Raw genomic sequence first — 22,556 nt, forward strand, 5'->3', positions numbered from 1 at the left:
TTTTTTCTGTTGGCAGACAAATTTTGACCGCTCCGAAGGAAAGAATTTACATAGTGACACGAAGAGGCCATTTGTGCAAATGCCTCCAAATCTAGTAAGGCAAGTTACATGCAACTTGCTCGTATAATTCTCCATTTTCTCGCATCCTTTAACATACCTTTCATGAAGTTTGATTAGTAACAAATACATTTTTTATAATTTCAAATATCACACAAATATCAATACTTTCATGTTATTGGAAGAAAATTATGTTAGTATTTACATATAAACAAATTTACATGTTGACTTCTCTTTCTCAAGAAATTACAATCAATAACCTTGAAAATGAACTGCATGAACCTATGGGATAAAAGTTAGGAATTTTTACCTAATATAGCAAATGTTAATACCTTATTTATTTTAAATAAATACCATTTTAAAAAATTATATTCTATAGATACCTTTTAATGTTTATAGCAAAATATCTAATTTTGGTTACCTCTTACCCCTAAGCCACTAAATACGCTATTCAGTTATGCTATTTTCTTTCTCTCTCTACTTTGATACATATCATTCTCTTTCCCCATTCCCTGAAAATTTGCCTGGTATACCTATACCGAAGATTTCTCCGATTCTATAAAATACAACATCACCTCTGAATTCTGACCATGACGGCATAATTGCGGGCAACATCGACCACTTCAGGAAGACCCATGCCTAGAATAATTTAGGTGTCTGCTGCCGCAAGAAGCTTAAAGAAGCAGAGTTTTATTATGGCAATAATTTGGTGAATCCAAACATGGTTGTCGGGAAGCTAAGGGCTGATCACGACAGTTGGATTGCTGTTCACCACTTTCGAGGCAAGCGAAACTATCAATTTTTTACTGTACAGGATGCGTGGGACAGTGAGATTCAGGGTTTATGCTTGACGGCGGACTCGCCGAAAATTAGGGTTTGTTCTTGAACAAAGATGACGGAATTTGGGGCTGAGCAACTTGATTTTCTGTTAATATATTTCAACGTATTTTCATCATATCACGCAGTATTTTCATGTATTTCATTGTATTCATTGTCTTTTTTTTCATTGTAATTCAATGTTTCTCGCTGTATTCCATGTATTTCATTGTAGGTATTTCATTGTAGTCACTGTCTTTTTTTTCATTGTATTTCAATGCATCCCGCTGTATTCTATGTATTTCATTGTATTCACTGTCTCGCTATATGCCATGAATGTACTCATATATATATTTTAATTAATATAATTTATGAATTCAGATGTATTATATAATTCTCTGAAGATTGCTATGTTTTTGGGGTATTTTCGGTTGAGAATCTTTTTTATACAAGGAAATACAAAACTTGTGTGTTATAATTGAGTTTGTTGAGTTATATTAGGAGTCTATTATGTTAATTGATTCACTTTCCGTTTAAAAATAGTGTAATCCCATGTTTCACGTCGTGAATACAGTCTAATGCAATAATCTGTCCAGCTGTAATCCCAAATTTCACGTCATAAATACAGTCGAATACAACAACTGATTAGCTGGACTTTCCTGATTCACGTCTATTTTTGTTATTGTATTCATGAATACAATAACTTAAATACATCTAATACATCTTATAAAAACAGAAAACGTATCTACAATCCGTAATATAACAAATGATATCTTTAAATAGCTAATTACCACTAAATGCTTTATGAAAATTTACCTAAAAGTTATTAAACATGAGGTTTTTGTCAAATGTTCAAGACGATGGTCATTCTTAAATCACACTCTCCTTTCCGTCAATAGGCCCAATAATTAAAATTATTTAATTTAACTTTCTCATAAATAAATTGTTCTTTCCTTATTTTTGCGGGATAGGACAAGGTAATTTACTTTTTTATTTCCCTTCAACTTTAGTTCTTAGGCATCGCCAAAAAGGCCCTAAAACTATTTTCTGCGACTTTGCAAGGCTGCGCATACAATTCTCGAGCGGCGGAGACAGAGACACCTCTATACCGGTTTGGACGAAAACATCTTTTTTATTTTTGTAAGCTCTAAAATTGAACCCCAGCTGTAATTATTCCATTTGATTTGGAAATCTTTTAAATTTTGGCACTGTTCACTTCAGGAATCTATTCAGATTATTATGAATGCAAATTTTAGGGTTTTCATGTTATACTTTTGTCCTTTTTATAACGTTGATTTGGACTATCAACGAGGAGTCTTGATCTTTATTTATTTATTTATTTTGAATTTTTTGTTGTTATATATACTGAGAATTAACGGATGAATCGTGATTGATGTAGTATTATGGGATTCGTGAGTAGTTTTTTGTTTTTTTTTCTCTTTTATTCAGTGTAAAGTTTATTTTTTGTGAATGTTCATGCTAGATTATATGTATTACCAGTGTATATGCACTTTATATAGTTTAAAGCACGTTGTTTACAGGCTAATTGACAGTATGTTATCTAACTAATTCTGTTATTTCGAGGCATTTTTATTCTGCAATTAATTAATGTTATTTTTATATGCTTTCCAAAATTAAATGCCTGACTTGTTTGTTTCTTGTGCAAACTGATTCCCTTATTAATGGAAAGGAATATTTGGGATCTTTTATCTATACGAGCATAGTTGCTAACTGCAGCTAGACAGCTTACTGCTGCATTTCAGTTTGCTAGTTGCTTTTAGCTCCCCATTTATTACTACTTACATTAGCCGACTATTTATTAACCCTCCTACACATGAATGCCGCCTTTTTTTGTCTTCCTGTATTGTCTAGATCTGTAACGTTCCTGATGACACACCTCTAAAGAAAAGAATCACAATAAGATTTGAGTGATTTTGTCTTAGATCTTTAATTTCTGTTGGATAACTAAGGATGCTTGTTAAGAATTTGCTCACATAGAAGCAGCCAACGATTTGTTGTCTAGTGTTAGTTGTGTTGTGCACTATCTGACTCTGCCAACTAAATAAACTATTATTTGTGTGTTACTGATGAGAATATTGTGCCTTGCGGCCGTAGCTTGTTTTCACCCCACATTGCTTAAGACTTGGTTGAATTGCCATATCATTACTTGTTTTTGAGCTGTTTGTTTCTTATTGTTGTGGTCTAATTCTTTTTGCTGTACTCACTCTTTTACAGCACTCTGTGAGATGGCAGGAAGGAATCGCATTCCTCGGGAAGCATTTGATAACCGCCGGGGCTATCCCGCAGAAGGACATATTACTCGGGGTCCTATGCCTCGGCCCATGCCTCATCCTGCTTTGTTAGAGGAAGAACTTGAAATACAACATGTTGAAATACGCAGACTTTTGGGTGAAAACCGGAGACTGGTTGAAGATCGAATTGCTCTTCAACGTGAATTGGGTGCTGCAAAAGAGGAACTTCATCGCATGAATCTTGCAATAGGAGATATTCAGGCGGAGCATGAAATGCGCTCTAGGGAACTGATCGAAAGGGGTTTGAAGCTGGAAGGTGATCTTAGAGCTACTGAACCTCTGAAAAATGAGGCTAAACAACTCCATACTGAAGTTCAGAGGCTTAATACTATTAAGCAGGATCTCTCTGGCCAGGTGCAGACCCTCACCAAAGACCTCGCCAAGCTACAAGCTGATAGCCAACAGATTCCCCTTTTAAGGGCTGAGATTGATGGTCTGCATCAGGAACTTTTACGCGCAAGGTATCTGCTCTTACTTTGTTTCTTTCTGTGTCTGGAGATATGATTAACACGGAATGCTGTTACTTCAAACACCTGCTTGGTGGCCATCAGGTGTTGAAACCCTTTTATTAATTTGATCGTGACTTATAGGTCTGCTACTGACTATGAAAAGAAGGCTAAAATTGAACTCATGGATCAGAGACAGGCAATGGAGACAAATTTAGTTTCAATGGCACGCGAAGTTGAGAAGCTACGTGCTGAACTTTTTAATTCTGATGGTAGAGCATGGGCTGCAGGTACGCTCTTAGTAGTTTACACTTTATTTTATAAAGCATGTGGGGGGCAGTTTACATGTTTTCTATTCTAGTGGTGGAGCTACTGTTTTAATTGCTTCTCCAATGCTTTCCCGAGCAGATTTGACTCATTCCAACTGTAGAAATGGCTTTTTCCTTTTACTCCCCTTTTTCCTGTATTGGTATGTAGTAGAAGAGAAGTTCAGAAATGGTTGATGCTCGAGTCTTGGGATTTTAACTAATGGTAAAATGGCAGAGTCTGACAAGATTCATTTTTACCAGTGTCCCTAAAGAAGGTGTTAAAAACCTTGATAAGTGCTAAACGTTTTGGTCTTCTGGGTAATTGGGGACCAAGCTAACTCTTATATTTGAGCAGTCTTATTATTCACTTACCGGATAAAAGCTAGTTATCTTTCTCCTACACGTACTTTTAAAATTTATTAGATGAGATTGCCTACCTTGAGCCCCAACTTCTGTGCAGTCTGGCTCTACAGCGAGGCACAGCCGCACAGCCTAGTTTCTCTTGAACAACTACCTTCTTACAGCTGGATTAGATTTCTTCGAACCAATGTGGCATCTGTTTGACTTTACATACTGCTTTAAAACAGTGTGTCTATAGGCCCACCTGCCTGCATGCATCATTCTACGTATGATATAGGAAACTATGTTTTATTATGTAGCTGTATATACAACTACAACAAACTGAGCTTATCCCAAAGAGAGAAAATAAAAGCTGAGATTAGATGAAGCAAACTATCAAGGACCATTATCATCCAAAATATTTCAAGCAATTCACTGAGGGCCTTGTGTTTCGAATTAGCAGCAAATGTACGTAGCATTATACAGTTGTCATTATGCGAATATGTTCTTGCACTTTTCTTTGTAATGGCTCTTATTATGTTTCTAGTAGTTTCTTAGATAGCTCTGTTAGAAATCTTATCTATGCTTGATTGGTATTAGTTAAATTTCTCCGTTTTTTCCTCTACCCAATCTGCTGTCCCAGGTTAGCCTCCATATTTATTTAGTTAGTTGCCCAATGTGGCAATCTTAGGATCTGGGGGCCCTTTATTTGCTGTTTATAGATGAGCCTCTTTAGTCTTCTTTTTTTTTTGGTTTTCCTTGAGCTTGAAAGCAAGTAGGGTTCTGTTATAACCCAGTTATAATGGTAGGATGGCAAGGCTTGGAGTAGTGAATAGTGATTCCAAGTAAAAGCATTCTTTTCTGGATTATTATTTTCTCAAGTAGTTTGCAGGTTTTGCCCTTTGAGGCTAAATGACCTTTAGATTTGGGAGTTTATGATGAATACATTTCTTTGGTAGTGCTTGTAGCTCATGATATAGGGACTCATTCTGGAGTTGCAGTGAAGGGTCTCTTTTGGTTCCACTTGTTGCAGTGTTAGAGGCAGACCTACCTACCAACCGGCTGGCATCCCTCACCACCACAAGAAAAGCGCCCACTTCTAGAGATAGAAAGACTTATATAGAGATGGTCAATTTCATTTTTTACTGCTATTGTCCTCGGAAATGCAACTAGGTAATGACCAAATAGTGCACGAAACACAACAGTATAGTCGAACAATATGTGCCTGCACGATACTTAGAAAAAAAGTAATGTGCCTGCCATGATGGAAACATGCATTCCTTATATAGGTTCTTTAAGGAAAAGTAGTTTAAAATCCATCCTCAAACTTCTTTAGCTAAAGGGTAGTGAGAAGAATGATTACAAGTTATATCTTTTTATAAGCCTCCACTGTTTGATCAGTAGAATTAGAACTTAGTTTACTCTTGATAATTGTTAGAGCATATATTGGCCTTCTAGTGTGGTTGATGGAGTTCAAGAAATGTGACGGTTCTTTGTTCTTTTGGTTACTTATGTTAACGATTTATTATCTGTTTGCTAAAGGTGGATCATATGGGATGAAATATGGCAGACATGATGCAACTTTTCCTGCTCCTCATGGCGAGGGATATGGGGTTCATATGGTATGAATATTTCCAGTCACATGATTGGAAATTTTATTTTAGTGGTCATAGCAAACAGCATAGGTAGTGTCGACTTGGTGGATTGACATTCATCCATTATTCTCAGGGTGCTGCGGACAAGGGTCCTTTGTACGGTGCTACTTCAGCTTCATGGGGAGGACTTGAGAAACCTCAGATGAATCGTCGTTGAGGTGTTCTCTCCTGTTCGCTTGCTATCCAGTAGGAAGAAGGGCCTCTTTTTTATTCTTCTGTTTGTGCTTATAATTTTCTAGTCTCTGATGTGGATGTTATCATATTCGGATACTAAAGTACTGTGTGCTGCTTGTTATCTTGAACTGTATAGGGTAATTAAGGCTCTCCCATAGCTGATGGAGATGGATATTTTTAATTAATGTCTAATGTTATAACTTTACAGTTTAAAAGTAGCAGCATTCCAGTTCTTTGTGTACATATTCCTTGTCCATTTTGCTCTTTGTGAGCATTTGATTCTCTTAATAATTCTGGTGAAACTTTTAAGATTGTATCACTTGAGAAAGCATTTTGCAAGGGACTAGCTGATGAATTTGGGAGTATGGTTGACCACGTTGTTATCATAATAGATGGTGTACTGTATGAGAATATGAAGTTGCCAATGTTTTGGCTTACTAGAAAAAAGTATTTTGGGATTTGAAGCTTAACCGTGAGGTAGCTGCTTTGAGGACATTACAAACCCATGTTCTCTTGATTGTATTAGTTGGACCTCCCTTTGAGATATATATTCAGTACTTAATTCTGACAGAAGAAATTGATGCAGTGCAATAACCCTCATCACAATAGGAACCACTATTATGGTAGACTTCCCTGAAGGATTTTTGCACTGTGTTTCTATTCCCTGGGTGTATTATTCAAGCAAGTATATAGGATATTGGCCAGGATAACTGTAGTAAAGAGTGGAAAATGAATGATGATGTAGAGTGGAAATGAATGATAGTGAAGAGTAAATATGAATGATGTCCACCAGTACTTATGGGAGAATGCTGTATGGGCATTATATTTATGAATGCTTTTGTTGAGCGGATTTTCTTGTTTAGTTGTTTATGAAGAAAATCAGCAGCAGTGAGTATGCCTATCATAAGTATTGCACTTGATGAATGACAGTCTGCTCTGCAGTGGCATGCTGTAAACATAGTGATGATCTGAAGAGTCTGTAACTATCCTATCCCTGTTTTATTTGAGTACAAACATGAAGTTGGTGGTTAATGATGAACTCAAATCATTATGGGGTACTGGAGAGAAAGGATTGTGCCTTAGGGAATAAGAAGTATAGTGTCACTCAGTGAAACACTGTGCGTTGGTCCAGCAAGTTATCAGTTCCATTGGAGGCAGCTACTACAGCCCAAAATAGATTGGCATGGTCTTGTAGATTCTTTGGAATGAGACCATGGTTACAAGATGGGGAGACAAAAGGCAGAGCGGTGAAGCTGGGATGGTCTTGGAGTTTAGAGAGCTTGAAATACCTCCCTGATCTGATTTTACTCATTCAAATTCGAAAATGCAGCAACTTTTGGGTAATCCTTCTTGAACCGTTCACTTAACATGTAGCTGTTCTATACTGTTCAAGAGGTAAGTCATCCTGGCTGCAGCAATTGGAATACGAGTTGCTTATGTATGTTCAGATCTGGAGTGAAGACAGTGGAAGCTACATTGGCAATCGATGACTGCCAAACAAAAGGCCATAGGCAAGTATTCTGTTTCGATGGCCCCTGAATTATACAATATTTCTACCAGAGGTTTTACTTGGATGTGCTTCTATATCTTCTTTCTGTCTCTTTGCGTTTCTGTTCAGGAATATTTAGATGTAGATCGCTCCCTCTCTTTCTTCTTTATGCTTGTAAAATGCCTTCTTTTTGGGGGACTAATTCTTGCGGACACCGGCTTAATATTTAGGTTCAGTTTTCCTTATAGTCTAGGATTTGATGTCAGTTTCACTAACATATAGTCTAGGATTATTATCATCATCATCATTCTTTTTATATCGACTTTCTTTTCCATTTTTTACCTGTTATATGTTGATATTGTGGTGGGTGGGTTTAGTTCTTCATAGAGACTTATTTTATCAGTGAATTGAAACAAAGAAGGAATTTTTGCTTCCATTTACTTGATGTTGAATGCATTGTTGGGAGGAGTTTGCTTTGAGGTTCTGTTTTGCAGTCGTTTCTTTTATTAAAATAATGGTGGTGTTTGGGCCTAGCTTGCATGCTTCTTGACTATTTCACCATTCCTGCTAGCATTGGCAGAGGTGTTAGGTAACTATGCCTACCAAAGTGTAGCCAGATGAGAAGAAATCACCTAGTATTTTGTCTAACCTTGATCTCCAAGGTTTGCACCTGTTTCATTGGCCACTAGGAGACACTCTTGGGTGCTCATTCTATCGTTTGTTAGCAGTGTTTGGGTCACAAATGGGAAACCAATGTTAGTTATAGTATGGTATTTCACTTTGCAGTTCAGACATAAAAGGAGATACAAATTGAATTTTTGGGTTGAAGAAGCAAGTAGGTTACTACCTTGCTGACAGTGTGTGCACCTTATTAATGGATAACGCAGTGTTGTTCTACGCCGGTTTCATGTTGCATTCTTTACTTAGTAGTTGAAGCATATCTCATCTCTATGAAATGGGGTCAATGGTCTGCAGTTCAACTACAGCTATTTTCAGCACAGCAATCTTGTATTTAGGTGGACTGCTAAATTATTTACTACTTGGTTTTGTGTGCTTGAGTGGGTTTACCTATTAGTTAGTTAGTGCCAGTTATTTAAAGGGAATCACTCTGTAATTGAAGAAGGTGAGTAAATTTGATAAGATGCTGAGATTTCATTGTCCAATCACTGAAGGCGGTTGGATTTTAGTTCCGGCGTAAAGCTTTATGAAAATTAAGATCAAGGAAGAAGCTTTTGGCATTTGAGATAAATGACCCAGGTGCTGGCGGTGCTAGAATATTTTGGGTTTGCCATGGAGCAAGGAGTACATTTTTTTTCTGGTCAGCAACTGCTCAACACTTGGATTGCTCATTGATTCCGTTTTTCTTTTCAATCCTTATGAACTATAATTATTCCACAAAGCTTATAGGTCCCATAGACTTGCCCTAAAAGAAAAATTAATAGGAAGAAGGAATCAACATACTATATGGATCTATCACGTGACTGGTAAATTTACTCATTTACCTTTTCATATTCTTTTATGTCATGGTATTAGAACTCAGAATGCTGCTTGAATTTGCACAATTGTCTCCTTGAGAGTCTTGTTTATCAAAAGCATTTATGACTAAAGTTATTTTCTTCTTTTCTTTTTCCTTGCAAATAGTGCTCACATCATAGTTTGTTCTTTTCTTTTTGCAGATGAGAAAGCTGGGCAGCTTGGTTCAATGATCTGCTTTTTCCTTATCTTGTTGCCTTTATGCTATTGGAGGTTTTTTGGGGTACAAAGTTGGGCCATGACCTCTGGGCTGTGGGAGCTGGACACAGTATAGTTGGATGTTTTCTGACTTAGTCGTTCAGTTTGCTTGGCTCCTAATTTGGGGATCCTTGACTGGGCTGTCGGATAATGGTAAGAGGTATCTAGGGGAACTCATGATGATCTGTTCCAAGTCAGTTTGAATTGGGATATTTCTGAGTGGTATTGAATGGGAAGTTTGAAAGGAATCCAATTAACATCCACTTTGGGCACAAATTCAAGGGTGTTATAATGGGAGGAGCTTGACCGTGAATCAGCCCACACACGTGTGATCCAGGAAGTTGACTTCCGACATTCACCATTGGGGTATGGGGAGGGGGACATATTTCTGCCCATGCCTGTTTCAAGTTCCGTATCACCCATGTGCATGTTTTTCAAGTTCCTTATCACCCAGGGCTTGATTCCATTCAATCATCAAGAAAGTCAACAACCCGTAAGTCGCATAACAAAGTTCAAATGGATAGTAGTTGCCGTGCTGTTATTTAGCAGGATGGGAACCCGGTTTTAACATCTTATGCTCCCAGAGGTTTTATCTATGAGCAGCAGCATAAAGAAACACACGCAAAAGTGGGATTCACAAAAAGAGAGAGAGAGAGAGAGACCCAAAAAGCAGCTTGATCGATTTGACAATAGTCAGTACACACTTTTTAGTCTTCAAGTGTGTTTTCTAAGGGATAGGACAGGGTAGCAAAATCACAGAATACTAAGGCTAATATGGTTGGCCTTTTACAGTACGCATCTGGACTGGATGGGCTAGTAAAAAAAAAGGACCTACATGGGACGTACTTGATATTGAAATATGAGGTTAGTATGTAAGGGTCAACATCCTTGAGGTAGTTGCATGACCTGATTGTCACTGATTAACATGCATTATACATTGTTGCTCGCAGCGACTAGTTTCTGCGTATTTTTGTTGTCTTCTACCTGCTTGCTTGTTGCCTTATCATCATTATTTTTTCATCTTTTTTCCTTAGTTGGGAAATGGATCGAGTTTGCCATTCTAATATTAGAGAAGCTTGTATGAATTTTTTGATGTCATAAGAGGGTCGTTCCCTCTGTCAAGTCATAGCAGCACAAAATCAAAACTAGACATATAAGACTGGGATACATTTTGTGTTCAAGGCAAAAAATAGAAGTCGCATCTTTTGTTATAGGTAGGAGAGACCGACTTATTCTCTACCTCTTATTAATGGTTAAAGCACAATAGTTCATTCTATGGCCAAATCAAGTATTTAAAAGTTACTTTGAAATATTCTCAGTTATCTTTTCAATTGCAAGTATAACCAGTAAAGTCAGTCTCTTTCGAGCAGTTCTTGGGGATCTAGCACTTTAACACATTGCTCCTCTCCGTTGATATCTAAGTGCATCCCAAAAATGAAAAATGAACAAATAGGCTATAAAACATAACTTCCACTATTCCGATGTAATTTGAGTTCTCTGCATATTTTGCCACCAAATTATGCGCCTTTGTGTTTATTCAACATTCTTTTGATGCTCAACGAAAGGTAGAATACTCATCTTTTGGGACAATAACAAATATTTACCGTGAAGTCTCAAGTTCCCATCTCAATGGAAGCAAAAAAACATAAGATGATTTCTTTCTTTTGTTTAAGCCTTAATACGAGCATCCCGGTACTTGTGTTGGTGGGAGACAGTAAGATGATCCGAACATTAGTAGCATATATTAATAGAACAATTGAGTTGCGCATAAATTGGTCCAAAGTTATGATAAAGGAAAAAAGTACTTTTGTATATAATCTTGTAGTCAAAGTATTTATTACCAAACGTTAAGGACACTTCTATTGGACTCTCTCCTCCTAAGCAATAATAAAAATAGATTAAAAATTGAAACCAAGTATTTATTTACACAAATAACGGATCACATTTATGGTTTACTTTTCTAATCATATATACATAAATTATACATAATAATTATGTATTTATAATACATAAATTATGCATATTTATATTTTCGCCAGTAAATTTTAATTTAACCAGTTAGGTGGCTGCCCTTCCTGCAATCGAGTTGGTGGAGCAAAAGCAGTTGGGCAAATTAGTGGCGATTGTTGGGTGAACAAGCTCCCCGGGATGAAAGCAACAAGGATAACGAGGGTCGCATAAATCCAAATTTCAACTACTTTTGCTGCCTCTTTCAATTCCAGTTCTAATTCTGTAGTATATGTTGTTTTACTTGTGATGTAAATAAAGAGACGGAGTATGCAAGGCTACTCTCTATTTTCACTTAAAGTTTGTCCCTTTCCCCTCTTTTCTCTTCCTTCAAATTCACTGCCCTTTAAATTGAACTCATGGAAAACAAGGGTTCACTCTTCCCATGTTGGAATTCCTTCTGATTATGCCCCCAACAAACGTTTGCTTCTTTTCAAGGTAATTTCTGGATGTCTTTCTTTCATATAGTAATTTTCTCGGTAATTTATGTGAAAATTGGCAAAATTTCAACAAATATTAGATTTTGAACCCATGATTTAGAAGTATAATGAGTTTATTGTTCAGAATTTTAAAGATTGAAGCCATCAAGTTTAAATTTTCGATCCGCCTATGCCCACAGTTAATTAACTTCGAATTACCTAGACTATTGAAACGACGATGCTACAGACTGAGTTATAATACAGATAAACTTTAGCTTATTCGTTTAAAGAGAGACAAAGTTTTGAACTTTACTAAAGACTGGTTTCCAATTTTAGTTCATACCAATTTAGACCAGGTCTGTCTATCTGTTCCCTTAACTACCCTTTTTCCTTATATGAATGATTGCTGATTTCTACTTGCAATGTCAAGTAACATTGTTCTTTTTCTGGACATCAGGTACGTGCAACTGCTGCTGAAACTGATCAACCAAAATGGTGGGAAAAGAATGCCTCAAATATGGTTGACATCCATTCAACTCAAGAATTTTTAGATGCCTTAAGTCAAGCTGGAGATAGATTAGTCATTGTTGACTTTTATGGCACATGGTGTGCTTCTTGTCGCGCATTGTTCCCCAAGGTGAGTATTTCAGATTTCCCTGAGTAATGAACCATTGCTTTTTACGCAAACAGAAATTCAGTTAGATTGAATTTCATGCAAAAGAGGCGTTACACTTCATTGACATTCTCAAATCTTATAGTTCCATCCAATTTGGAGGCCTTTTTAATCCCTAGGAGTTTCTTTTTTAAAATTTATATTATGTGCACAAGTACCTTATATTTCTTGTGCTGTTTTGTATTGTTTGGAGCATATGGAATAAAATAAGTAGGAGAATGTTCCCAAATTAGTGAGACCAATGTAGAAAACATTAGATCTTTTTCTGTTTCAGATGTATTTTCAGTGTTTTAAGAGAATACCATGTTGTATAGATGTTGACAGTGGCTAAGGCAGAAAATTCTCAAAAGATGTTCAGACTTGAAAGAAGTAAAAAAATTCCTGTCAAAGGATGTTCAATATATGCTATGTACATTTAAAATCTAATATTTTGCTTATATACATAGTGTAATTTTTTGTAATATTTTGACGAAGGGTGATTGACTATCCTTAGCAAAAGGTGGCTTCGCCCCTGATGTTGAACAAACTTGATATATGACTCATATATACGTTTATTAAAATTAGTGTTTATTAAAATTGGATTGTTTTTTGCTTTTCAATGGCCAGGTCTGCATGATTGCCGAAAAACACCCAGAAATCCTTTTCCTTAAGGTGAACTTTGATGAGAACAAGTCCTTGTGCAAAAGCTTAAATGTAAAAGTCCTCCCATATTTCCACTTCTATAGAGGAGTTGACGGCCTGTTGGATTCCTTTTCTTGCTCTCTCGCAAAGGTAGGAACATCAAGTGCATATCGGTGTGATTTTATTTTTATTTTCCATCAGTGTCTAATTGCATTAAGATACTTCTTACACTCCATTCTCTCCTGTAGCCTCAAAGAAAAAGAGAGTAAGTGACTAAAGGGATATAACTTGGACACCATGATTGACTTCCTTAGTTCTTTACACATGCTGTAATGTTCTTATTCTTCTGGATGTACATTTCACCGGCATTACCTTTTTGTTGGTTTACATCAATAAATTACTTACAATACCTATCAAATTTGGAAACAAAATCTTTGTACAAGGCAGGGGAAAAGAATGTACCGAAAGGACACAACAAATATTTATTCGGTGGCGAAGACTCAAATTGACTATCTCCTCCTCAGGAGATGCGACAGAAGGTTGTGCGAGGATTGCAAAGTTATCCCAGGTGAGACCCTTGCAACGCAACATAGGCTTTTGGTGATGGACATTAGTATTATGATAAGAAGGAAGCAGAGGTCAGTACGAGGCCGCCCGAGGATTAGGTGGGCGCCTTGACTAAGGTTAAAGCCCAGGAGTTGGAAGGAAGGTTGTCGGCAATGGGAGCTTGGAGAAGTAGTGGGGACGCAAACACTATGTGGTCGACGACGGCGGACTATATAAGGAAGGCGGCGAGAGAGGTGTTAGGGGTATCTTCAGGCCGCACCGGTGGCCACAAAGGAGACTGGTGGTGGAATGCAGTTGTACAAGGTAAAGTGGAAGCGAAGAAGGTGGCTTACCTGCGGTTAGTGGGGAGCATTGGCGAGGAGGAGAAGAGAGCGAACATTGCGAGATATAAGGTAGCCAAGAAGGAGGCAAAGATGGCAGTGACGGAGGCTAAGACCGCAGCTTTTGCTCGTTTGTATGAGGAACTAGGGAACAAAGGCGGGGAGAAGAAGTTACTCCGACTCACTAAGGTGAGAGAGAGGACGACTCGGGATCTGGACCAAGTGAGGTGCATAAAAGATGATGACGGCAAAGTTTTGTTGGGGGATGACCAGATTAAGAGGAGATGACAGACCTACTTTCATAAACTTCTAAATGAGGAAGGGGATCAGGATATTGTACTAGGTGAATTGAGGAATGCCGACAACCCCCATGAACTAAGTGGTTGTAGGAACATTGAGGTCGATGAGGTCATGGAGGCAATGCGTAAGATGAGAAGGGGCAGAGCTACCAGACCAGATGAAATTCCGGTTGAGCTTTGGAGGTGTGTGGGTAGAGCAGGCTTGGAATGACTTACTAAGTTGCTTAATGTTATATTCAAGACTAATAGGATGCCCGAAGAGTGGAGGTGGAGTACAATGGTCCCGTTGTATAAGAACAAAGGTGATATCCAGATCTGTAACAATTATAGGGGTATTAAATTACTAAGTCATACCATGAAAGTCTGGGAGAGAGTGGTAGAAATGAGAGTGCGAAGGACGGTGTCTATTTCAGACAACCAGTTCGGGTTCATGCCGGGGCGATCTACCACAGAAGCTATCCACCTTATTAGGAGGATGGTGGAACAATACAGGGATAAGAAGAAGGATCTCCACATGGTGTTTATCGATCTAGAGAAAGCGTACGACAGGGTTCCTAGGGAGGTCTTATGGAGATGCTTAGAGGCTAAAGGGGTCCCGGTTGCCTACATTAGGGCGATTAAGGACATGTATGATGGAGCTAAGACTCGGGTTAGGATAGTAGGAGGCGATTCCGATTATTTTCCGGTTATTACGGGGTTGCACCAAGGGTCTGCGTTCAGCCCTTTCCTATTTGCCCTGGTGATGGATGCTATAACGCATCATATTCAAGGGGAGGTGCCATGGTGCATGCTATTTGCTGATGACATAGTCCTAATCGACGAGACACGACGCGGCGTCAGCGAGAGGTTAGAGGTTTGGAGACATGCCCTTGAGTCCAAAGGTTTCAGGTTGAGCAGGACGAAGACGGAATACCTTGAGTGCAAATTTGGGGCAGAGCCGACGGAAGCGGGAGTGGAAGTGAGGCTTGATTCTCAAGTCATCCCTAAGAGGGGTAGTTTCAAGTACCTGGGGTCGTTTATTCAGGGGACCGGGGAGATCGACGAGGATGTCACACATCGTATAGGGGTGGGGTGGATGAAATGGAGGTTAGCGACGGGAGTCTTGTGTGACAAGAAAGTGCCACCGTTACTGAAAGGTAAATTTTATAGGGCAGTAGTTAGGCCTGCTATGTTGTATGGGACCGAGTGTTGGCCGGTGAAGATCTCACACATCCCGAGGATGAAAGTTGCAGAGATGAGGATGTTGAGGTGGATGTGTGGGCATACAAGGAAGGATAAGATTAGAAATGAAGATATTCGAGAGAAGGTGGGTGTGGCCCCCATGGAGGACAAGATGCGGGAAACAAGACTCAGATGGTTCGGGCACATTCAGAGGAGGAACACTGATGCGCCGGTGAGAAGGTGTGAGCGACTGGCTGTGGTGAGTACGAGGAGAGGTAGAGGGAGACCTAAGAAGTATTGGGGAGAAGTGATCAGGCAGGATATGACGCGACTTAGGGTTACTGAGGACATGACCCTAAACAGGGAATTATGGAGATCGAGCATTAAGGTTGTAGGTTAGGGGAAATTGTGATTTCTTTTTACAGCACACTAGAGTGAGACTAGCCAGTTAGGAATTAGTCTTAGGATGCTATTGATCAGCTACTGATGATGGGCTTTATCTGCTGTTTATTAGTATACCTTACATCTTTCACATATTTCCTATATCTCTTATATTGCTGTTATTTTGTTATTTTATGGTATTTATGTTATGTTATGGATTTTATGGTATTGTATGTTATTTTATTATGAGTCTATTGATAGTACTAATATAGTGTCTCTTGTTGCCTTCTTGAGCCGAGGGTCTCCTGGAAACAGCCTCTCTGCCCCTCGGGGTAGAGGTAAGGTCTGCGTACATATTACCCTCCCCAGACCCCACTTGTGGGATTACACTGGGTTGTTGTTGTTGTATTTTGGGCTACCTTTTACTCATCAACTCTTGGAATCATGCTCAGTTGAGATGGTAACATGGTGGAAAAGAAGTGAATGTTTTATATTTCTGAAGCATTGAGAAGAAATTGTTGATATGTCTTTCTATGTAAACCAGGAAAAGAATTACTGAAACCACCAATATATCTTTGGGTCACTTGAAGGGCTACTAATATTTAAATCTTTTAGGGACCCACAATTATGATATTGGTTGGATAACTACTCTTGACAAAAAGCAAACCCCCACATCTCTCCATAAGCAACTACTTCCTGTATCTTTCCATCTAACTTTAGGCCTTTTAGTACCAAGGCTATTAAGATTTGTAGATTTTGGGTATTCAATGATAATGGTTGTGTTTCCTGTTCGGTATACTTGGGGAATAGTTTGTTTCTGATGAACCTACACATGAATGTACTGACTCGACACTGTCCAAATGTTTGCACTGCCCAATTGTTTATCTCATCGCTGTAGTTGAAACTCCATTACATGGATATCTTTGGTAAATGAAATTTCATTACTGATAATGTGTTGTCCTAAACTTTTATTTGCTTATTTCTGGGTGAGAAGATTGCCTAACAGTCTAAGCATATCCTCTTCTACTACTCATGTTTTCACTTTTCAATCAGTTTTCCTTTGAAACAACTTACTCATGGAAAATTCATGCAGCTCCAGAAATTAAAGGATGCTATTGCAAATTATAATCCAGCTCATGCAAAAGAGAGTTCCCTGAAAGGAACTGATGATGGGAAGTCTGTGCTTCCTTGAAATTTCTGCATCCTAAAAGGCAAGGCAGTTTAAATCAACTGCAAGGTATAAATAAACAAATTTGCTTGTACTATATTTAATTCTAGAACCTTACTGCAGACTGCTATTGGCTGTGTCACAACCTTCCTTCTACAATGTGTTAGAAAGCTGTGCATAGTCCTTTGTACAAAGCATTGATTTTTTGCCATTGCTGTAATCTATTTCTTATGACGATATGGTAAAAAATGTTTTTACATATTAGTTTGTAATGGTTAATATTTGCTACTTTCATGGCAAAATCAAACGTACAGAATATAATAGGAAAATGGATAATTAGATTAAACTACAGATATGATCGCGTTCCATGCAGATGGTTGAGATCAATATCAATGAAGATGAATTAACAAATTTTTAACTTATGTGTTTTACAAGAAAGAAGTTTTTATTCAATTTGAAGTCTAGAGAAACGGCAAGAACCTTTGAGGCTATAGCGTTCAAGATGTGTTTTTGACTACTCACAAGTCACAACTGCTAATGCTGCAAGGCATTTGGGTTTTGTAACTATCTTTGGCACACATGTACACACACACCCCACCCAAAAAAAAAGGGTTTCAATAGATAAATGATTGAAGTGAAAAGCAAATGGATGGAAACAGGGAGATTTTCAAATGAAGCAAGTGAATGAGTCCAAGACTATTGCTGTTGTTTTTCTTCTCTTTTATGACACTGATATTGTCTGTAGTCACAAGAAACTGATTGTTTCTTCTCTTTGTAATTTTATGATCAAATTAACATATAATGAAATCCGCTACAACTATTCAGCATGTACAAATCATTAGCCAAAGGGTCCAAGCTTCCAACTCATGTTATATTCCGACTATGTAGTAATTGTAGGTGCTAAAACTTTCGATCTCCTCCCTTTTATTAGTGCTTCTGTATCAGGGAAGTGACCATTTCTCTCCATAATATCCACAACATGACCTTCTGCAGTCACATTCACAGGGTATGTGACCAAATGAACACCCTTCATATCTTCTACTTCATCTTGATCGTAAATCTTCCACAATTGGTCTCCGATAGAACGGATTTTTTGCACGCATTCTAAGCTTTGAGGCTCTTGAAACACTTGTTCTGCTTTTGCTGTATGCTCATACCACAATGACATACGATATGCATGAACGTCCCTTTGATCTATGTCGCCTTCTTCACTTTTCGACTGATAGCATCCTATTGCAATCTCTGTGTCTCGTTGCCCATCCATGGATCTTTGATTTATGTTAGCAGAACCAATTAATAAGTAGGTGTCATCCACTGAAAATTTAGAGAAAGAGTTGTAAACATCTAAGCTTTATTAGTCTAGACGATAAGCAACACGAGCAGATGAGAGTTAACATCACGTATAGTTACTGAATTTTAACTCACCAAAAACAATAATGTCACACAACTTCACCAAATGTAACAGTAAAGTTACCTTGATCTTGATGTATAGGATTTGTCGTTATACTTGGTAAAATTCAGTTACTTTAATGTGACAAAGTAACTTTGCGATTTTACTATTATAGCATGTAATTTTAATGACTTTAATATTATAGTGAGTAAAGTTAAGTTACTTTAATATGGCAAAAAATAGTTGTGTAACTTTACTGTTATAGTAGATAAAGTACAGTGACTATAAACCAGATGTGAAATTAACTCGAGCGGAGGGAGATTTTCATACCTATCATGAGCTTAGAGTGGACATAAACCATGAATCTTCTTTTCTTTTGAGCTTTCCAATATTGTGATTCAGGATGTGGAGAATAAGGAGGAACAAACTCTCCCTTGAACTCTTCTTCTCTGTTTGCAAGGCAGAAGAAATTCAAGTAATCTCTAGGATGTCCTGGCTCACCACTTTCTTTAATAGCTTCACCTATAAATTTATACATCATCTTCATTGTTTCTCTAGTCCAATGCAATATATCTTGAACTGAATCACTTTCTGGCAATCCTTCAGGCCACATTGGTATCACAATGTACACAGCGAATCGCTCTTTAGCTTTGATTTTGTTTGCAACTTTTAGTGCAATCTCTATTGGAATTAAATTTCTACAGCCACAATGTTGATCTTGCTCCCAAAGGTGACATGCACCGATGAAATACTGATTTTCTATGTAAATAAATCTGTCAGCTCGTCTAATCGCTTCTACATAAGCTTCATGTATGCTTCTTTCAATTGGCATGTTCATAGGCAAAGGGCATGCTGAGACATGATCAATTGAACGAAAGACTTGAACGTTCCAATCGCGATCAGTAGAAGCCATGTTTGGCTGATTGCTTAGTTCTGGAATGGATCTTATAGGAATGAGCAAAGAAGGGCCAATTTGCTTATTCCATCTTTGTTCAAAATTGTTGAGTATATCCATAGCTGCTTGTCCTGTGACACGAGCGTGAGCATCGTGCCATGGTTCTCTCGGCCCTCCTTTGTGTAGGCTTGCACCAGATAGACTCGTTTGATAGAAATCGTAGCAATGTGATTCTGTGTTGAGAGTTTTAAACAAGGAGTGTTCTTCTGTATCGTAGCGACCATCACAAAGGTCTAAACCACCGATAAAGCTAGTGATTTCTCGACTAGTTGAAGATAGATGACTTCTTGAATCTACTGTTATTACTTTTTGATGATGTGCAAAGAATGAAGGCAGTTTATGGTGTAATCTGGGAACTAATTTGCATACTACTTTTGTGTCTCTGAAATAGGCTAAAGAATCTTCGTCGTGTGTTCTCATTACTCCTTTGTTCTTGATTATTGGTAAGGATGTTTCGTCGTCCCAAAGCATGATCCTCACAGCCACACCTTCCTCTGCTTTGCGCTTCAGTAATTCGCCTAGCTTTACTCCTTTTGCATGCATAATTTCTGTACTGGGATCACGGACCTGAAAAGGGAAGCCATCATTTTGCTAAGCGTATGCATAAAAAATTGTACAACACAAACGAAAAAAAGATAATTAAGTAAATAAAAGTATATTCTTCTAATAATTTATACTTTAAATGAGACGATCACATAATTCAACATGGTATCAGAGCAAGCAGAGGTCTTGATTCGGTCTCACTTCCACCATTATCAAAAATAATTTCCATCTGCTTTGTTCATGAAAAAGAATCAGACACGTATGTGAAGGGTGTGTTGAAAACATAATTAAGTTAATAAAGTACGTTATCTGTCTTTTACATAGCTTTTTGGTGCTGTGCCTCCTTGTCTATCTTTTCATTAATGTGCTGCTTATGCTTTCCTGAGCCGAAGATCTATTAAAAACAATCTCTCTATCTTCACAAGGTAGAGGTAAGGTCTGCATACACACTACCCTGCCCAGACCCCATGGTGTGGGATAACACTGGGTAAGTTATTGTAAAGTATGTTATCTGTAATAGCTTAAGTTTTTGGATCAGATGGTCATACAATTCAGCAACGTACACATAAAATTGTGCAACAAAAATAGAAATGATGGTAGTTTTTCCCCCTTACCAGGGCCAAATTAGGATTGAAAGACCAGCCTGCAATATAAATCAAATGCTTTGCACCCTCAATGGCTCTGTATATATCCTCCCACAAGTTTTTGGGTCTCTTGGAATGTTGAAATGGTGGTTGAAATGTATGTTGGTGATGTGCATCTTGATAAAGAGTCACACTACAGTTTGATCTTTGAGGAAATGTTGAATTTTTGAATCCTGTGAATGTACCATTCTCTAATATTCTTCCCCAACTTGGTTCATATTCTGCTGGTTTAAACCACAAAATGAATTGCAATTTCAGTTTCTTCTTTGGCTTCTTGTTTTCAGTTGAAAGTGGGAAGAATCCCTCAACTAAACTTGCTTCATTTAAGAGCTTATGAGAATGAACTGTGAATTTTCCTAAGGTGGTGCACTTTGTCTTTAGGGTAATGGTAATGGTTGTATTGGGAGAATGAGCACAGAGGATTTGAAAGGTTTGGTTCCAAACACGATCACGTTCTTGTGTTGTTTTTGCTACTGTTTTGTTATCAATCTTGATTGTCACATATGCAGGTTTTCCATTTGCTGAAATACACTGCAAAAAAAAAAAGGATTTTAGGCCTTAAAAACTGATTGTTATTGTAGCCCCAAGGGCTTTGATCTAACGGTAAGAGCATAGCGCTTGATGCATGATTAGGCACACCAAAGGTGGATGTAGCATATTGTTGTCGGGGTTCATCTGAGCCCAGTATTTTCATCACAAAGTATAAATTTATGTGTAAAAATTCACTAAAATTATAACAAATAATCAATATGAACCCAAAACTTTAAAAACACTATGGGTTCAATTAGAGGCTGGATTCAGGATTTCAAGAGGATGGGTGCACTATTGTGAAGAGGCGGATCTAGAATTTATATTTGACTGGTTTAACTTTAGTCTCTTTATTATGACCCACTACACTTTTAAAATTAAAGGTTCAAAGTAATATTCTTTTTGAAAGTTTAGTAATTTTCTCTCTCTCTCACACACACACATATATGCCGAAAACAAGACCGTTCAGAGTGTGATTTGAACTGTCAATTTTGAAGAAATATAACATTGTTATACATGATTTAGGGAGAGTAGTATGGATTCATGTGAACCCATATCCCTCAACTTGGATATGCCTATGAGTTCAATACTAATAACCTTAAAAGTTGAACCCATGGAGCTTAAATTTTGGATTCGCTTCTGAGGCGCACATCATGCGTTCGAATCATATCACAGATAAAAGCCTAGTATTTAAGTGAAAAGGATACAAGGACGAGCTCTTTATCCACTAAATTTCGTAGTGTACACTAACTGACTCTCGGAAATTTCTCAGTTATCAAAAAAGAACATGTGCTTGCAATGAATCACTTACCTTGAGAGGAATAGATGACTTATGAGATGTGGCACGGAAAATAGAGACTTCAAGTGTTCCATGAAAACACTTATATTTGCCCTCCATTTTTGCAGTTCTTCACAGGATTGATGATATTTGGTTGATTATATTTTGAGAGGGAAAGATCAGAGAACACACAGAATTTTCTTTGGTTTGTGAAAGAGTACACACATTAGTATGCTGATATATAAAGTTAGGTAAGTTTGTTATTTTAATCCAAAGACAGCTAGCTATGTATGTTTTGTAAATGAAGATATGTGAGGAAACTTGGAATGCAAAATGAGCAGTTGGAAGTGGACAAAACTTAAAAACATGTAAATTTTAAGCCTTAAAGGCAACCTTCAATTTCACTTCTAGTTTCTACTTTAAGCTCAAGTTTTCCCTATCCCACATTTGCTAGTTTTGGTGTTATGTGGCACTAGCTTAGGTTGCTCAAAGTAAATATTGGAAAATTTTATTGAATTGTGTGACCGTTTCATATGAAAACTTAAACTCTTAATCGAAACATACTTTTATTTACTCGGTAATTATATCTTCAATATGTCGAGCATTAGAGTTGTAGGTTAGGGTTAGGAGGTAGTTGAACAATTTTCTATTTCGTACCAGATGTGAGGCTAGTGATTAATATTGTGTTCACACTATACTTCCGTTTTCCATAGTATACGGCCTTATTTACTTGTTATTGTTATTGATTTTCATCTATTTTCTGGTTCTTATGTCG

At 37.7% G+C, this 22,556-nt stretch overlaps 3 protein-coding genes across 7 annotated transcripts; 2 read left to right on the top strand and 1 right to left on the bottom strand.

The window, feature by feature from the left end:
- Window positions 1–1,827: 1,827 nt before the first annotated feature.
- Window positions 1,828–10,308, top strand: LOC107792302 (protein FLX-like 3). 3 transcript variants are annotated; one of them, XM_016614506.2, is made up of 5 exons: window positions 1,828–1,984; window positions 3,109–3,646; window positions 3,776–3,921; window positions 5,821–5,900; window positions 6,007–6,325. In XM_016614506.2, exons 2-5 carry the CDS (start codon window positions 3,120–3,122, stop codon window positions 6,088–6,090), a joined length of 837 nt encoding a protein of 278 aa, XP_016469992.1. In that variant the 5' UTR covers window positions 1,828–1,984; window positions 3,109–3,119; the 3' UTR covers window positions 6,091–6,325. The 3 variants fall into 3 exon arrangements, with proteins under 3 accessions (XP_016469992.1, XP_016469993.1, XP_016469991.1); XM_016614505.2 differs by having other exon boundaries at window positions 1,843–2,013; XM_016614507.2 differs by lacking the exons at window positions 5,821–5,900; window positions 6,007–6,325 and adding an exon at window positions 9,273–10,308 and having other exon boundaries at window positions 1,839–2,013.
- Window positions 10,309–11,374: 1,066 nt separating this feature from the next.
- LOC107792303 (thioredoxin-like 2-1, chloroplastic) lies at window positions 11,375–17,202 on the top strand. 2 transcript variants are annotated; one of them, XM_016614509.2, is made up of 4 exons: window positions 11,375–11,772; window positions 12,211–12,390; window positions 13,033–13,197; window positions 16,875–17,202. In XM_016614509.2, exons 1-4 carry the CDS (start codon window positions 11,605–11,607, stop codon window positions 16,965–16,967), a joined length of 606 nt encoding a protein of 201 aa, XP_016469995.2. In that variant the 5' UTR covers window positions 11,375–11,604; the 3' UTR covers window positions 16,968–17,202. The 2 variants fall into 2 exon arrangements, with proteins under 2 accessions (XP_016469995.2, XP_016469994.2); XM_016614508.2 differs by having other exon boundaries at window positions 11,380–11,772; window positions 16,869–17,202.
- A 205-nt stretch (window positions 17,203–17,407) lies between these two features.
- LOC107792301 (phospholipase D alpha 4-like) lies at window positions 17,408–22,097 on the bottom strand. Of its 2 annotated transcripts, none has more exons than XM_016614502.2 (4): window positions 21,815–22,090; window positions 20,446–21,006; window positions 18,664–19,855; window positions 17,408–18,257 (listed from the first exon to the last, which is right to left on the bottom strand). In XM_016614502.2, the coding sequence occupies exons 1-4, from the start codon at window positions 21,899–21,901 to the stop codon at window positions 17,824–17,826; spliced, it is 2,274 nt and encodes a 757-aa protein (XP_016469988.1). In that variant the 5' UTR covers window positions 21,902–22,090; the 3' UTR covers window positions 17,408–17,823. The 2 variants fall into 2 exon arrangements, with proteins under 2 accessions (XP_016469988.1, XP_016469989.1); XM_016614503.2 differs by having other exon boundaries at window positions 18,038–18,211; window positions 21,815–22,097.
- Between the last annotated feature and the right edge of the window lie 459 nt (window positions 22,098–22,556).

Source organism: Nicotiana tabacum, chromosome 6, assembly GCF_000715075.1.
Source record: "Nicotiana tabacum cultivar K326 chromosome 6, ASM71507v2, whole genome shotgun sequence".
Classification (NCBI taxonomy): Eukaryota; Viridiplantae; Streptophyta; class Magnoliopsida; order Solanales; family Solanaceae; genus Nicotiana; species Nicotiana tabacum.